The 13,737-nt window shown below is 46.3% G+C and overlaps 1 protein-coding gene across 1 annotated transcript in view; it reads right to left on the bottom strand.

The window, feature by feature from the left end:
* Foxk2 (forkhead box K2) overlaps window positions 1–13,731 on the bottom strand; it is a 54,804-nt gene extending 41,073 nt beyond the window's left edge. Inside the window, exon 1 of the mRNA XM_055592273.1 lies at window positions 13,452–13,731. Coding sequence (XP_055448248.1) covers window positions 13,452–13,717 — 266 coding nt within the window. The 5' untranslated portion in view covers window positions 13,718–13,731. The remainder of the gene's footprint in view (window positions 1–13,451) is intronic.
* Between the last annotated feature and the right edge of the window lie 6 nt (window positions 13,732–13,737).

The raw sequence follows: 13,737 nt of genomic DNA, 5'->3' as shown, positions 1-13,737 counted from the left end.
TCTCTCCAGCCCAAGGTGAGACCAACAGCAGGTCTGCCCGTTCCTCTAACAGACCAGAAACGGTTTCACCAGTTCTAGCCCGATACACAGCTTCACTTACTCAAAGAAGCGTTCTGCCTGTGTACCCAGGCTTACAGGCTGCCTCTCCAGTACATCAGCCACCTTTAGCTTTAAAGCGCATAGTACCAGAACAAAAGCCACTTTGGATAGTCCGTCATCGGCCAAAACAGAAACAGGTGGCTGGACATGGCACCCCACATCATTAATCCCAAAAAAGAGAGGCACAGGCAGATCTCAAGTTTGAGGCCAGCCTGGTGTACAGAGTGAGACCCTCAGGCGGGGAGCAGGCCTGACTGAGGGTGTAGATCAGTGGTAGGACACACACACGTGTGAGGCGATGGGTCTGACTCCCTAAAAGCAGACACAGTTATTGAATCAAAGGTGAATCGTCTCTAATAGTCCTGTCTTCTACAGCATCATCAACCCCCACAGTTTTGTTTAAGAATTTACTTTCATCTGATATGTAAGGGTGTTTGATTGTAGGTATACTCGTGTACCACGTTCATGCCTAGTGCCCAGAAGGCAGAAAGGGGCAATGGATCCCTTGAAACTGCAATTACAGTCACTTGTGGGTCTTAGAACAAAAACTGGGTCCCCTGCAAGAGCAGGAAGTAAGTGCTCATAACTGCTGAGCCATTTTCTCTAGCCACCTCCCAAGTTTTGTTGTTCTAAGACTTTTTTTTTTTGGGAGACAGGCTTTCACTGACTGGCCTGTAATTTTGTAGACCAGGCTGGCCTTGAACTCAGAGACCGTCTCCTGCCTCTAAATTTTATTTTTATTTTTGTGTCTGTGTCTATACAATGTATGTGGGGGGAGTGCTAGGAACCAAATTCAGGTCCTCTGTAAGAGCAGCCAACGTTAACTGCTGAGCCATCTCTCTATCCCCCGAAAGTCAAATTCTAAAAGCCTATGTCTGAAAAGATGATAGATCGATAGATAGACAGACAGACACCTATGTCAATGTGCTGGTGGTGCATGGTTTGAATCCCAGCACCCGAGAGGCAAAGGCAGGTGGATTTGAGTTAGAGGCCAACATGGTCTAAAGACTGAGTTCCAGGACAGCTAGGGATATACCAAAAAACCCTGTTTAAAAAAAAAAAAAGCAAAACAAAAAGCCTCCATCAAGGGCCAGTGAGGGCACAGGCCGCCAAGCCTGCCAACCTGAGTTCTACCTCTGGAGCTCCTATAGTAAAGAGAACTAAATTCCATGAGTTGTCCTCTAACCTATATAAAGTGTGTGTGTGTGCGCGTGCGTGCGTGCGTGCATCCCACTCTGAACCCTCTAACCATGTGTGTGTGTGTGTGTGTGTGTGTGTGTGTGTGTGATAGCATTGTGCACAAACCCATATACACTGAATACAGACTTTTTTTAAAGCTTGCATTGAACAATTCACTAGGAAACACCTGAGTCCCACTAAATCCCTTGATCTAGGGGAGGTCTCAGGTCACAGCTCCAGAAAGAGAACCTGAGTGGCTATTTAGGTATATTCAGGATATATCCAGGAGAGCAGGAACAGCAGACAAAGCAGGATGGACAGCTAACCTTTATGCCACAGTTTCTGCACCAAGCACAGATGGCCACGAAAATGACCCCTGTAACAGTTTAGAAACAAAGCATTTTTACAGCTCTTCTAGTTGTCTCTAGCAAATCTGTTTCTATTCTGTTTGAGAGAACCAGAAGATGAGTTTTGCTACTGCAGTTGAGTGAGTCTCAGGATCGTGAATAACAATCACTTAATATGGCTATGGTGACTCTAATGCGTATCTAACCACTCCACCCTCCCTCCAGGAAACCAGGGTGGCAAAAGTGAAACTCCAACTAGTGCTGACCCTCATTAACCGTCAATGTGTCTGGAACACTGTCAACCTAAAGTCAAGCGGACAAAAGTAAATGCCTAGTGAAGAACTGCCTTGGGACAGAGCTTCTGTTCCAATCACAACAGCAGGGCATTATGTGAGAAGTCCACTAATGTCTCACACAGGCCCTGCACACTTCCCGGCTCGTTCTCCGAGTTTAGAAAAGGCATGTGCCATTGAAAGCTGTCAGGGCTCTAGCCAGGCACCGTTTATATAAACACAGAAATACACACCAACACCAAAACCCAATCACTTGTTGGAGGTTTGGGATTTTAGGTTCTTTCAGAACTACAAAACTTTTTTCCAAGTTACTTTGAAATCACCTTTTGAGGCTTCAACGTAACTGTCACAAATACTGAACTCGACATTGACCTTGGAGTCTTTTCAGATTTTCTCCAAAAAAAAAAAAAAAAAATTCCCCCCAAAATTCAGCAGGCTGTCATCTAGTCTGCTCAGATCTGCTAACAAAGGACTTCAGGACTCAGTTCTCAGCTTCCCTCCACAGGAGGATCTAACCAGAGACCAGAGCAGTTTTTGTTACAGGCAAAAGTCAGACGCTATTGTGGGGGCAAAACTGTGGCATCTCTCTGCTGAGGTTTCAAGGGAGTTCACAGTGAAGGGAGAGCATGCCCTCAAATGCCTACAGTTAACATGACTGTGTGAATACAGTCATTAAGAGGATACAAAGGTGGGACAGTCAGCTTAGAAGTGAATTTTACACCATTCTTTCTTGCTAGTTAGTTAATGCGTGTGAATGGTGCTACTCTGCAAGGACAGACAACACAACAATAATTTGGGGTAATTTATGCATGCCAAGAGTTCTGAGCTGTTTTTTATTCATTTTAATACTCTTTTGGATATGAAGAAATCTTTTGCTCATTTAATGCTTGTCATTTGTAAGAAATATCTGGGATCTGAACATAGATAGTGACTTCAATACATGTTCACTTCTTTACTTCACCCAGGAAGTACCAACAGGTCTCAGAAAACCTGGCCTGTGAGATAAACTTCATTAAACTGAAGAGGATATTGGCATTGTGGTGCATGCCTTTAATTCCAACACTCAGGAGGTAGAGGCCAATAGATCTCTGAGTCTGAGACTAGCATGATAGAATTACAGGGCAGCCAAGGCTATGTGGTGAGACCCTGTCTCAAATGAGGGAGGGAGGGAGAAAGAAAAGGGAGAAGGAGAGAGAGAGAGAATGAATACTAGGTGGGATGGTTAGGTGTTATAATTAGGGTAGAAAATTAGATTTATGAAGTCCTAATTAGGGTTACTATTGTTATGACTAAACACCATGACCAAAACAACTTGAGAAAGGAAGCATATTCGGCTTCTGCTTCCATATCACATTTTATCGTCAAAGGAAGTCAGGACAGGAACACAAGCACAGTAGGAACCTAGAGGCAGGAGCTGATACAGGGGCCATGGAGGGTGCTGCTTACTGGCTTTCTCCTCATGGCTTATTCAGCCTACTTTTTTATAGACCCAAGGACCACCAGCCCAGGGATGGCCCCACTCACAATAGGCTGGGCCCTCTCCCATCAACCATTACTTTAAAAATGCCCCACAGGCTTGCCTGGCCCGCTTACAGTACAATCTTATGGAGGCATTTTCTTAATTGAGGTTCCCTCCTCTCAGAAGACTTTACTTGTGTCAGGTTGACATAAAACTATCCAGTACATACGATTTCCAAAAATTGGAACTGCAATTAAAACAAAACAAAACCTTTTGGATAGCCGGGTGTGGTGGGGCACACCTTTAATCCCAGCACTCAGGAGGCAGAGGCAGGCAGATCTCTGTGAGTTCAAGGCCAGCCTGGTCTATAAAGAGTCCAGGACAGCCAGGGTTATACAGAGAAACCCTGTCTTAAAAAAAAAAAAAAAAAAAAAAAAAAAAAAAAAAAAAAAAAAAAAAAAGCAAAAAAACTGTTTTGAGATTCTGGAGAGTTAGTTTCGTAAGGATCCACTTTCCAATCGTGAGGACCCGAGTCCAACACCACCATGTAAAAAGCCAGATGTAGTGGCCAGTACTTTTAATTCCAGCACATATGAGGCAGAGACAGAACCCTGCCTGAGAGCACATTTGCAGCATCTAAGCAACCTTGCCCAAGGTTGGCCCCTGGCCTCCATACACCAGGCTGCACACACCGACACACAAATGGTGTTCTCATTTGCAGTAACAAGCGTGTGTGGTGTGGGTGGCATTATCAGGTTCACAAGTAAAGGTGCTGTGCTTCTGCCACTGGGGATCTAGAGGAACCTTCTCCAACAAGGAAGGAGAGCAAACAGGGAGCCACATCCAACTGGAATCCCATCCTATAATATCAGCACCCGAACATGTTTGCATACAGCAACGTCAAACCAGCAGTTAACATCACAAATACCAACTAGGCTGTGCCACATTTCCAGGGACTGAAATTCTGTTTGGGATTGGCACCGACTCCGGAAGACTATTAGAGGAGAAAGCAGTGTGAGAAGAGGGTTAGAACTCAAGATGACAGCAACAGGTCACAAAGTGCTGTGGACAGCAAGGGGCCCAGCAAGGGGCCTCTTGTTCTCTAAACCTGCCAAGACAAGGAGCTGCTGAACCAGGTAGGACGGCACATGCCTGTGATCCCAGCATTCAGGATGCTAAGCGGCAGAAGGATCATCACAAATTCAAAGCTATCCTGAGCTACACAGAGTGAGACCCTATCTCAAAAACCGAACCAAACCAAACTGAAACAACCACCCCAAAAGACAACTAAACACTGTTTTCTCTCTGAAGAACACAACACTGCAATCTCAAAACCAGTAGCTCCTTTCTCCCCTAACAGGAAAGTAAACTGTAAAATTAAATGAAAACATCAAGCTTAAAAATTAAATATAGAGCTGGAGAGACAGATCATAAGTTAAGAGTACTGGTTGCTCTTCCAAAGGACCCAGATTCAATTCCTAGCACCCACAAACTTCTCTAACTCCAGGCCCAAGGAATCCAATGCCCCTTCTAGCCTCTGTGGGCGTAAGGCAGTCACGTGGTATATACATATATGTATACAAAACATCCTATACACATAAAATAAATAAAATTCAAAAAAAGAAAAGGGGCTGGAGAGATGGCTCAGAGGTTAGGAGCACCTGCTGCTCTTCCAGAGGTCCTGAGTTCAATTCCCAGCAACCACACGGTGGCTCACAACCATCTAGAGTTGAGATCTAGTGCCCTCTTCTGGTGTACAGGTGTACATGCAGGGAGAACAGTGTATGGACAATAAATAAACTTAAAAGGAAAGAACAGAACCTGGAACCTGAGCAAAGGTGCAGGCTGGTAAGCAAGCAGGCCTGCGTTGAGGCTGCACACAAAGCAGTCCTCCTTCTCACTGGATCCACAGTGCTGCCAACCTAGAGCCTCATGGCCCCTCAGGACCAGACTCCCAGCACCAAACTAAGGACTATGATGGCCAAAACAAATGTGGCCACAGGTGCCAGAACAGACACAAACACGATCCAACTGTGTTGGGGCAAAGACACTTACCCCGATCACAAAGGAGGGAACAGAACCCAGAAAGGCTAAGTGTGGAATATGGCTACTGTCTATCCAAGAACCTGTTCTTGCTACCAGCCAGGAGGTATACAAGTGACTATCCTAAGCAACAAGACACAAACTTGTTTCTCAAAATACGTTACAGACTGGGTGGGTGTGTGGTGTACAGCTGTAATCCCAGAACTTGGGAGGTAGGGCCAGGCAGATCTCTGTGAATTCACGGCTAGCCTGGCTACCAAGTGAGCTCCAGGAATATGAAAAGAGACCTTGTCTCAAAGTTAAAAATTGATGGCTCATTAGGAAAAGGCACATGGAGCCTGTTGGTCCCAGAACTCGTATAGGACTGACTTCCACAAACTGTACTGACTGCTCATGCACAAACCACACACACACACACCATGGCACAAGCACACACATACGCATACAGAAGATAAAGAAATATTTTATTTTAAAAACTGAGGACATGGGGCTAGAGAGACGGCTCAGTGGCTAAGTGCGCTGTCTGCTCTTCCCAAGGGACCAGGGTTCAATTCCCAGCACCCACACGGCAGCTAACAACTGTCTATAATGTGAATTTCAAGGGATCCGACACCTTTACACTAAATGCACATAAAATAAATAAATTATTTAAAAAAAAAAAAAAACTGAGGCCAGGCTGCTGGTGGTAGTTCCTATCTTTAAACCTAGTACTCAGGAGGCAGAGGCAGGTTGATGTCTCTAAGTCTGAGGCCAGCCTGATCTACTGAGTTCCAGAACAGCCAGAGCTACACAGAGAAACTCTGACCCAAATTAACAGATAGATAAAATTTAAAGAGCTGGGGCCAGGAGACAGCTCAGCAAGTAACAGCTTGCCATGGCAAGCCCAATGACCTTGTTTGATTCCCAAAACCTATACACAAGGCCAAAAACAGCAGTTTCATCTGAAATCGCAGTGAGATGGGAGGTGGAGGCAGAAGAATCGCCTGGCAGCTCACAGGCCAGACTGAAGTAGAAACGCAACAGAAACAAGAGAACTCTACCTTAGTAAGAGAAAGAAAACCAACTCCTGAAATTGTCCTGACCTCCATACACAGGCAATGACACCCATGCTCACAAAATGCTGGATAAAAAAACAAAGGCCAAAAATGTAAATTGCTTAAATCTAAGAAAGCCTACACTAGCAAGTAAGCACTCCAATGAAGAGTTCAACCCTGAACCCAATAAAGAAAATGATTCCTGCCGCTGTCCTCTGACCTCCACATGTGCACTGTGTGGCATGCACACTGACACAGATACACAAAGAAATGTGGCATGGTAGCACACACCACTAATGCCAGTACTCAGGAGGCAGAGGCAGGCTGATTTCTGTACATTTCTGGCCAACATGGTCTACAGTCTACACAGCAATTTCCAAGGCAGCCAGGGCTACATTTGAGACCTACATATTGTCTCAAAAAAAACCCCCAAAAACATACAACATCCTCCAAAGACACAGGTATAGAGGCGCCTGCAGCAGGGAAGGGTGTCTCACCACTGGACAGTCCAACAAACCCCTGGGCTGCTGACCGTCCTCACATCCTGAAATGACCATTTCAGAGTGACTTGTCTACCCTCCCAATGTGCATGAACCAGTCATGAAATTGCCAGCGTGCCGAGTGAGTGCATTTGGAGCTTTTATGAAAACTAGGTGGCAGCCATGAAACGCCAGTGTTGGCGCAGCAGAGCAGCGTTGGCGCAGCAGAGCAGCGTTGGCGCAGCAGAGCAGTGTTGGCGCAGGCGCAGCAGAGCAGCGTGCTCTCCAACTTCCCTAGGTCCTGGTCCTGGTCCTGGCTCTGATCTGCTCAGCTAAGCAAGAGTTACTAAGCAAGGTCATCTCAACCAAACTCACAGCCCTTGGTGAGCAGACACCCAAGCCTTGCCAAGGGGTGTGCTGACCAGCTCTGCTTGGGTCTTCTCTGCAGGGAGCTATCTTCCAGGTCACACCTGCTATTCCCTCTTCAGGCAAGCAGGGTGTTTGCTGCAAATCTGCTGATGAGCAAGATTTCTACTTTTAACTCTGGTCTTACATCTCTACCCTTTCCTAACCCTCTCCCATATACTCTCCACCCTACATCCTGCCTCTATCCTCACCTTGTAACAGTTAGGGTCCTATTTCATGGCCACCTCTACCTGACAGCCCTCCTTACTTTTCCCTTACAGATACTAGTATTCTCTAAGAACCAAGGTTCTGCCCAACTCATTAGGAGTATGACCAGCTTACTAAGCCTTCCTTCCACTTACCCGCCAAGCTGCAGAAGCCACTGCCTGAATGTCTGCAGTCTCTCTCCAGTTTTCCCTAACAGAGCAAGCCTCCATATATGATCAATCCTACCAAATACAATTTTCAAGTCAAATTCTATGTGAGATCTGTGCCATATCATGAAGCACTGTGGAGAGCAAGTTAAGTCAGTATGAAATGGGAATAGGAACTCCTTCTCTTAATAAGCACTGTTGTGCATATTAAATAGATTAGGCAGCTCAACACCTGTAATCCTACCACTGGAGAAGATAAGGCAGTTAAATCATGGAGTTAAACATTAATGTAAGGTATACAGTGAGACCCTCTCAAAAAAACAATTAGTTTTAGACAACAGTAAAATCAATTCATTCTGTTTATGTTGGCTATTAGTCTAGACTTCTACCGATTAAAATTCTGGATCTGGGGTTGAAGAGATGGTTTGTATGCTCTTCCAGAGGACCTGGGTTTAGTTCTACTCACATAGCAGCTCAGAATGTCTGTTGCCCAGTTTCAGGGGATCCAACACCCTTTTCTGGCCTTTGAAGGTACCAGGCACGCAAGTGGTATAGACACAAGACAGTGAAACACTCAAATAGATAAATGACATAATTGATATTTTCAAAGTATAAAAACCATTAAGCTGGGCGTTGTGGCACATGCCTTTAATCCAGGCACTCAGGAGGCAGAGTCAGATGAATCTGAATCCCAGGCCAATGTGGAAAGACTGTCTCAAATACACACATGAGCTGCTGGAGGTGGGGCTAGGATGATAGCTCAGGGGTTAAGAGAATGCACTGCTCTTGGAGAAGGTCCAAATTTGGTTCCTACTATCCATGTCAGCTCACAACCACCTGTAACTCCAGCTCTGAAGGATCAAACACCTATACAATCCTTTAAAAAAGAAGTTTCAAAAATTGCTTATTTTGAAAAAAAAAAAAAAAAAACAATTGCTAATTTTGATGTTATATTTAATCTGTTACCATGACAACAGGAAAAAAAAATCCATTTTCTGGCCCGACTGACTTATTATTTCCTTTTTTTCCCTTTGGTTTTTTGAGACAGGGTTTCTCTGTGTAGCCTTGGCTGTCCTGGAATATACTTTGTATAAGAGGCTGGGCTCGAACTTAGAGATCTACCTGCCTGTTCCTCCGGAGTACTGGGGTTAAAGGCGTGCACCACCACCCACTCAACTACCCAATGATTTCTTAAAACCTTTTTTAGTCTTAGGCACTAAGCTTAGTCACTGGACAGCAAGGGACCTTGCCTTTTCTCTTGCTATAATGAAATACCATAACCAAGGCAAACTTACAAAAGGTTTATTTTGGCCTATTTTTATCTAGAGGGATAAAAGTTCATGGTGGAAGGCACAGCAACAGGCAGCAGGCATGGCAGCAGGAGCAGGAACCTAAGAGATCAAATCTTCAACTATGACCTTGAAGCAGGAAAAAAAAAAAAAAACCAACCAACCAACAAAACAAAACTAGGAGAGACTTCTTATTTGAAAAGCCTATCCTTGGTGACACGTTCCTGTTTCGGCACACTTTCTAAACCTCCCCAAACAGCACCACCACCTGGGGACCAAATATTCAAACATATGTGCCTACAGGGGACATTTTAACTCTAGTGAAAGCAATGTCCCACCAAGTCCAGATCAGCCCATCCTTGGCGGCTGCACCCTCCCCATCAAGGTCCCCCCAACTGGGAATCCATCTACTCTCCAGGACCAGATTAGTGCTCCCTCAAAGCTAAAAAGCTACTCCACCTGCCCACCGAGACCCCAGAGATCCTAGCCCAAGAGCACCAGTGCTTCCAAAACATCAAAGGGTCTCAGAAAAGTTACAATTCCCTTACATATGGCTTGGTACACTTGGCTGGAAAATGAGGCCCTGCGGAATCATGTGAGCTGTTGTTTTTGGGAAAACACGTGCCCCTGTTGCTGTCATGCATACTGAACCCCAGGTACCCATCCACAGCACTGGTGGCACAGGGCTCACCAGCCACTGCAAAGACACCTGTACTTCTCCAACCACAGTTACCAAAGACACTCATCAAAGCCAGGACAGTCCTATCCAAATATGCATGCCAAATACATGCAGCATATACTATGTCAATGATCCATTATACTTCACACCCAAACTATCACACTTCATATTCTTCCAAATTACCTTTGAATTTTGTTCTCTTAGGTAGGTAGAGTGATACTTATAGACCTTGCTAGCCTGGAACTCAAGAGATCCTCGTGCCTTTTCATCCTAAGTGTGGGTGGGATTAAAGGCATGCACTAAGATGACAGGGCACCTCTTTGAATTTTTGAAATAAAACTATAAAATGCAAATATAAAAGTTGGAACTAGAATAAAATCATGGTGATTTAAATATGAGACCAAGCAGTGGGGAGGTGGTGGTGCCTTTAATCCCAGCACCAGGAGGCAGATGCAGGTGGATCACTGTGAGTCCAAAGCCAGCCTGGTCTACAGAGCTAGTTCCAGGTCACCTAGGGCTACACAGGGAAACCCTGTCTCCAAAAACAAAGCAAAACAGAAAATACTAGAGCAACCATGGACTGCCTTTTTTTTTTTTTTTTCAGTGTACAGTGACTTAAATTCAACAGTGAAATCAAACAAACATTAAAAATATTCCCAAGCCAGGAGCCCTGGGGCACACCTGTAATCCTAGCACTCAGGAAGGCAGAGGCAGGCAAAGCTCTGTGAGTTCAAGGACAGCTTGGTCTATAAAGCCAGTCCAGGATAGTCAAGGCTACGTTGAGAAACCCTGTCTCCAAAAACCAAATAGAAAAAAAAAAAAAAAAAAAAGAATATTCCTAAGCAGAGTCAGTCAGTCATGCAGCTGACAGACACCAGCACTCGGGATTAGTGGTGCTGGGCAGTGGGAACACACATCTGTAATCCCAGCACTGGGGAGGCAGTGGCAGAAGGAGTTGAGGCCAGCCTGGTCTACAGAGCAGGGCAGTCTACAGAGTTCTAAGGCAACCAGGACTACACAAAGAAAACTCTGTCTTGAGGCAAAAACAGACAAACAAACAAAAAAACCCAACACCTGGGTGGGAGATTCACTAAGAGTTCAAGGCCAGCCTAACACTAGACTGAACTCCAAGTCAGACTGCAGAGACACACGTCTGAAAATGAAGTAAGAGTATTCAAACTAGGTGTAACAGTAGCCCCAGTTCCTGGGTGGAGGCAGGAAGATCCCAGCTGAAGATCATCTTGGTCTCCAGAGCCAGACTGTCTCAAAAATACAAAAATTAAAATGTCAACCTCAGCATAATTATTATATTATACATATATTATTATATTATACGGTGTGTCGTTATCAGTTTAAACTTAAAAAATATTGGGTGGCTAGAGTGTTGGCTCAGTGGTTAAGAGAACTGGCTGTTCTTTCAAAAACCCAGGTTCAATTCCCAGGATTCACATGGAGACTTACAAGTGTGTAACTGCAGTTCCAGGGAATCCAAAGCCATCTTCTGACACGAGGCACCAGGCACACACGTGATGCAGACATATACTTGCAGGTAAAACATCCACACACATAAAATAAAAATAAAATTAAAAATATACATATTTAAAAAATTTGGTGGTGGAGAAATGGCTCATCAGTTGTTAAGAACACGTGGGCTTCGTAAGAAGCCCTGAGTCTGGTTCCCAGCACCCACATCAGATGACTCATAACCTCCAAGCTCAGCTACAGGGGTCCTTTGATGCCTCTACTCTCACATGTACACACCAACACAAACACATGCTTAGAAGGTTTACTCTAACAGTTTTTAATTGAAGTTAAAAATTAAAAAAAATAACAATAAAAAATAACTGGTAGGCTAGCAAGACAGCTTCCAGGTTCGGGCCCATGCTGCCACAGCTGACGATCTGATACCCAGGACGCGCACAGCAGAAACAGAGGGATCCAGCAAGTTGTCCTCTGGCCTCCATGTGTATGTTGTGCAAATGCAAGCAAGGCACACGCAGAAGCGAATGTAATCTTATTTGCTTTTTTACTTATTTTGTGGCAGGGGTTAGCCCTGGCTGGCCTGGAACTCTCTATGTAGACCAGGCTGGCCTTGAACTCAGAGATCCCCCTGCCTCTGCAAGTTGTCCTCTGGCTCCCATGTGTATGCTACGGCAAATGTAAGCAAGGCACACAAAGAAACGAATGTAATTTGTTTCGTCACTGTTTATTTACTTACGTGTTTATTTAGAGACAGGAGTTAGCCCTGGCTGGCCTTCTACTTACAGAGATCCACCTGCCTCTGCCCCCAGAATGCTGGGATTAAAGGTGTGCACCACTACACCTGGCAACAAATGCAATTTTAAATTTATTCTACTTTATGTGTATGAGTGTTCTGCCTGTGCTTGTCTGTGTAGTATATGGGTGCCTGGTGGTCACAGCATTAGGAAGAGGGCATCTGATGTCTAAAACGAGAGCCACAAATGGCTTCAAGCTGTTATGTTGATGCTACAGATTGAAGCAACAAGTACTCTTAACCACAAACACTATAAATTTTTTTTAAAAATAAATGAACTTTGTAGCCAAGCACAATGTCCCATGCTGGAACAACTTCCAAGGTTAAGAAATATGGGATACACACACATCAGCTTTTTACCAGTAGCTCCAAAAACTGAAAGCAATCAAAAACTTCAGTCTATGGCAAAAGCTGTCCTAGCAATGACATAGAAAGGAACTCCTGAGGAATAATTAGCGTTTCCTGGAGAGCAAAGCTGTTTTTCAAGTAAACGGTAATTTTATCCAACCACAGAACCAAATGAAATCGCTTTGGACCATGACAGAGTTCCCCACAAGGCTCACTTGTCGCTCTACGCAACCCAAACTGATCTAGAGCGTACTAGACACAGTCCAGCCTAGCCTGGAACTTCTACTGCCTCAGCCTCCAGAGTGCTGGGATGACAGGGTGAAGACACTCTGTCTAGCTACAGATTCCTAAGGTTCTGGACAGTTTCTAAATCCTTCATGTTTGGAGTTTTCCATTTTTAGGCTATAAAAACACTAGGGAAAGAGAACTGCCAGGCTTAAGAAACTACCTTCAAATTTTCCCCCCACTGAAAACATGAATAAGAGAAGAAGGTAACAGCTTTCTGGTCTTCATCTTACACAGCTACTTGAATTCGGGGCATTTTCCCCACCACACACAGCTTAACATTCCCTTGAGTGCGCCCTCCCTGATGGTTCTAACAACTTGCGCAAACTCCCAGTGGGCACGGTGAGCCCGGAAAACTTCCACCCACCAACACAGGTGATGACGGGAGGGAGAGCCGAAGGCTGACGGCAGAAATGATGGTCTGTGCCCTGGGAGTCCCTCCCGTAGGCCGGACAAAGGGCCGTGTGGGCTGGGACACCAGGGCATGGGATCTGACAGAGTGTGGCAGACGAGAGTGGGCCAGCAGCAGGTCAGACACGCCTAGCCAAGTGCCGGGGGCTGTGGTCCCAGTCCGGGCAGTGGGGAGCAAGCTAGGGTCGGTCAGGCTCAGTCGGGTCTCGGCCGAGGGCAGCCTTGCTCCCGGATAGCGGGTCACGGTCCCTCCCTGACGGCGACCGGCAGGTCCGGCTGAGGGTCTGACCCTGCGCCCTGGAGGCCGGTGAGGGTCGGCTGGCCCTGCCTGCTCAGGGGGAGGGGGTGTGGGCCCGCCCTCCCCGGGGGTGGCTGCGGGGGTCGGAGTCCCTCCCTGCCGGGGGCGGCCCCCGTGGGTCAAGTCCAGGCCGCAGCCCCCGCCCGCCACTCACACGCGCGGCAGCTGCAGCGGCGGCGCCCCGCGCCGCTGGAACACCCCGTCCACGAACACGCCGTTCTTGCCGAGACAGCGCAGGTAGAAGTCGCCGCCCGCGTCCGGCCGGGGCTGCGCGGGTTCCGGGGCGGCCGCGCTATGGCCGCCGCCCGGGGGCGTGAAGATCTCCAGGTGGCGCCGCGAGATGAAGCTCGAGTGGCCCATGCTCACGTCTACCGAGCCCTGCGACGAGTTGCGCCCGATGGTCACCGAACGCTTCTTCATGAGGTACTCGAACTCGCGGC

The sequence above is a fragment of the Psammomys obesus genome, unplaced genomic scaffold (genome assembly GCF_907164565.1).
Source record: "Psammomys obesus unplaced genomic scaffold, mPsaObe1.curated_primary_1811, whole genome shotgun sequence".
Lineage (NCBI taxonomy): Eukaryota > Metazoa > Chordata > Mammalia > Rodentia > Muridae > Psammomys > Psammomys obesus.
The sequence above is the reverse complement of the archived record's forward strand: the minus strand, read 5'-3'. Positions and strand labels throughout refer to the sequence as shown.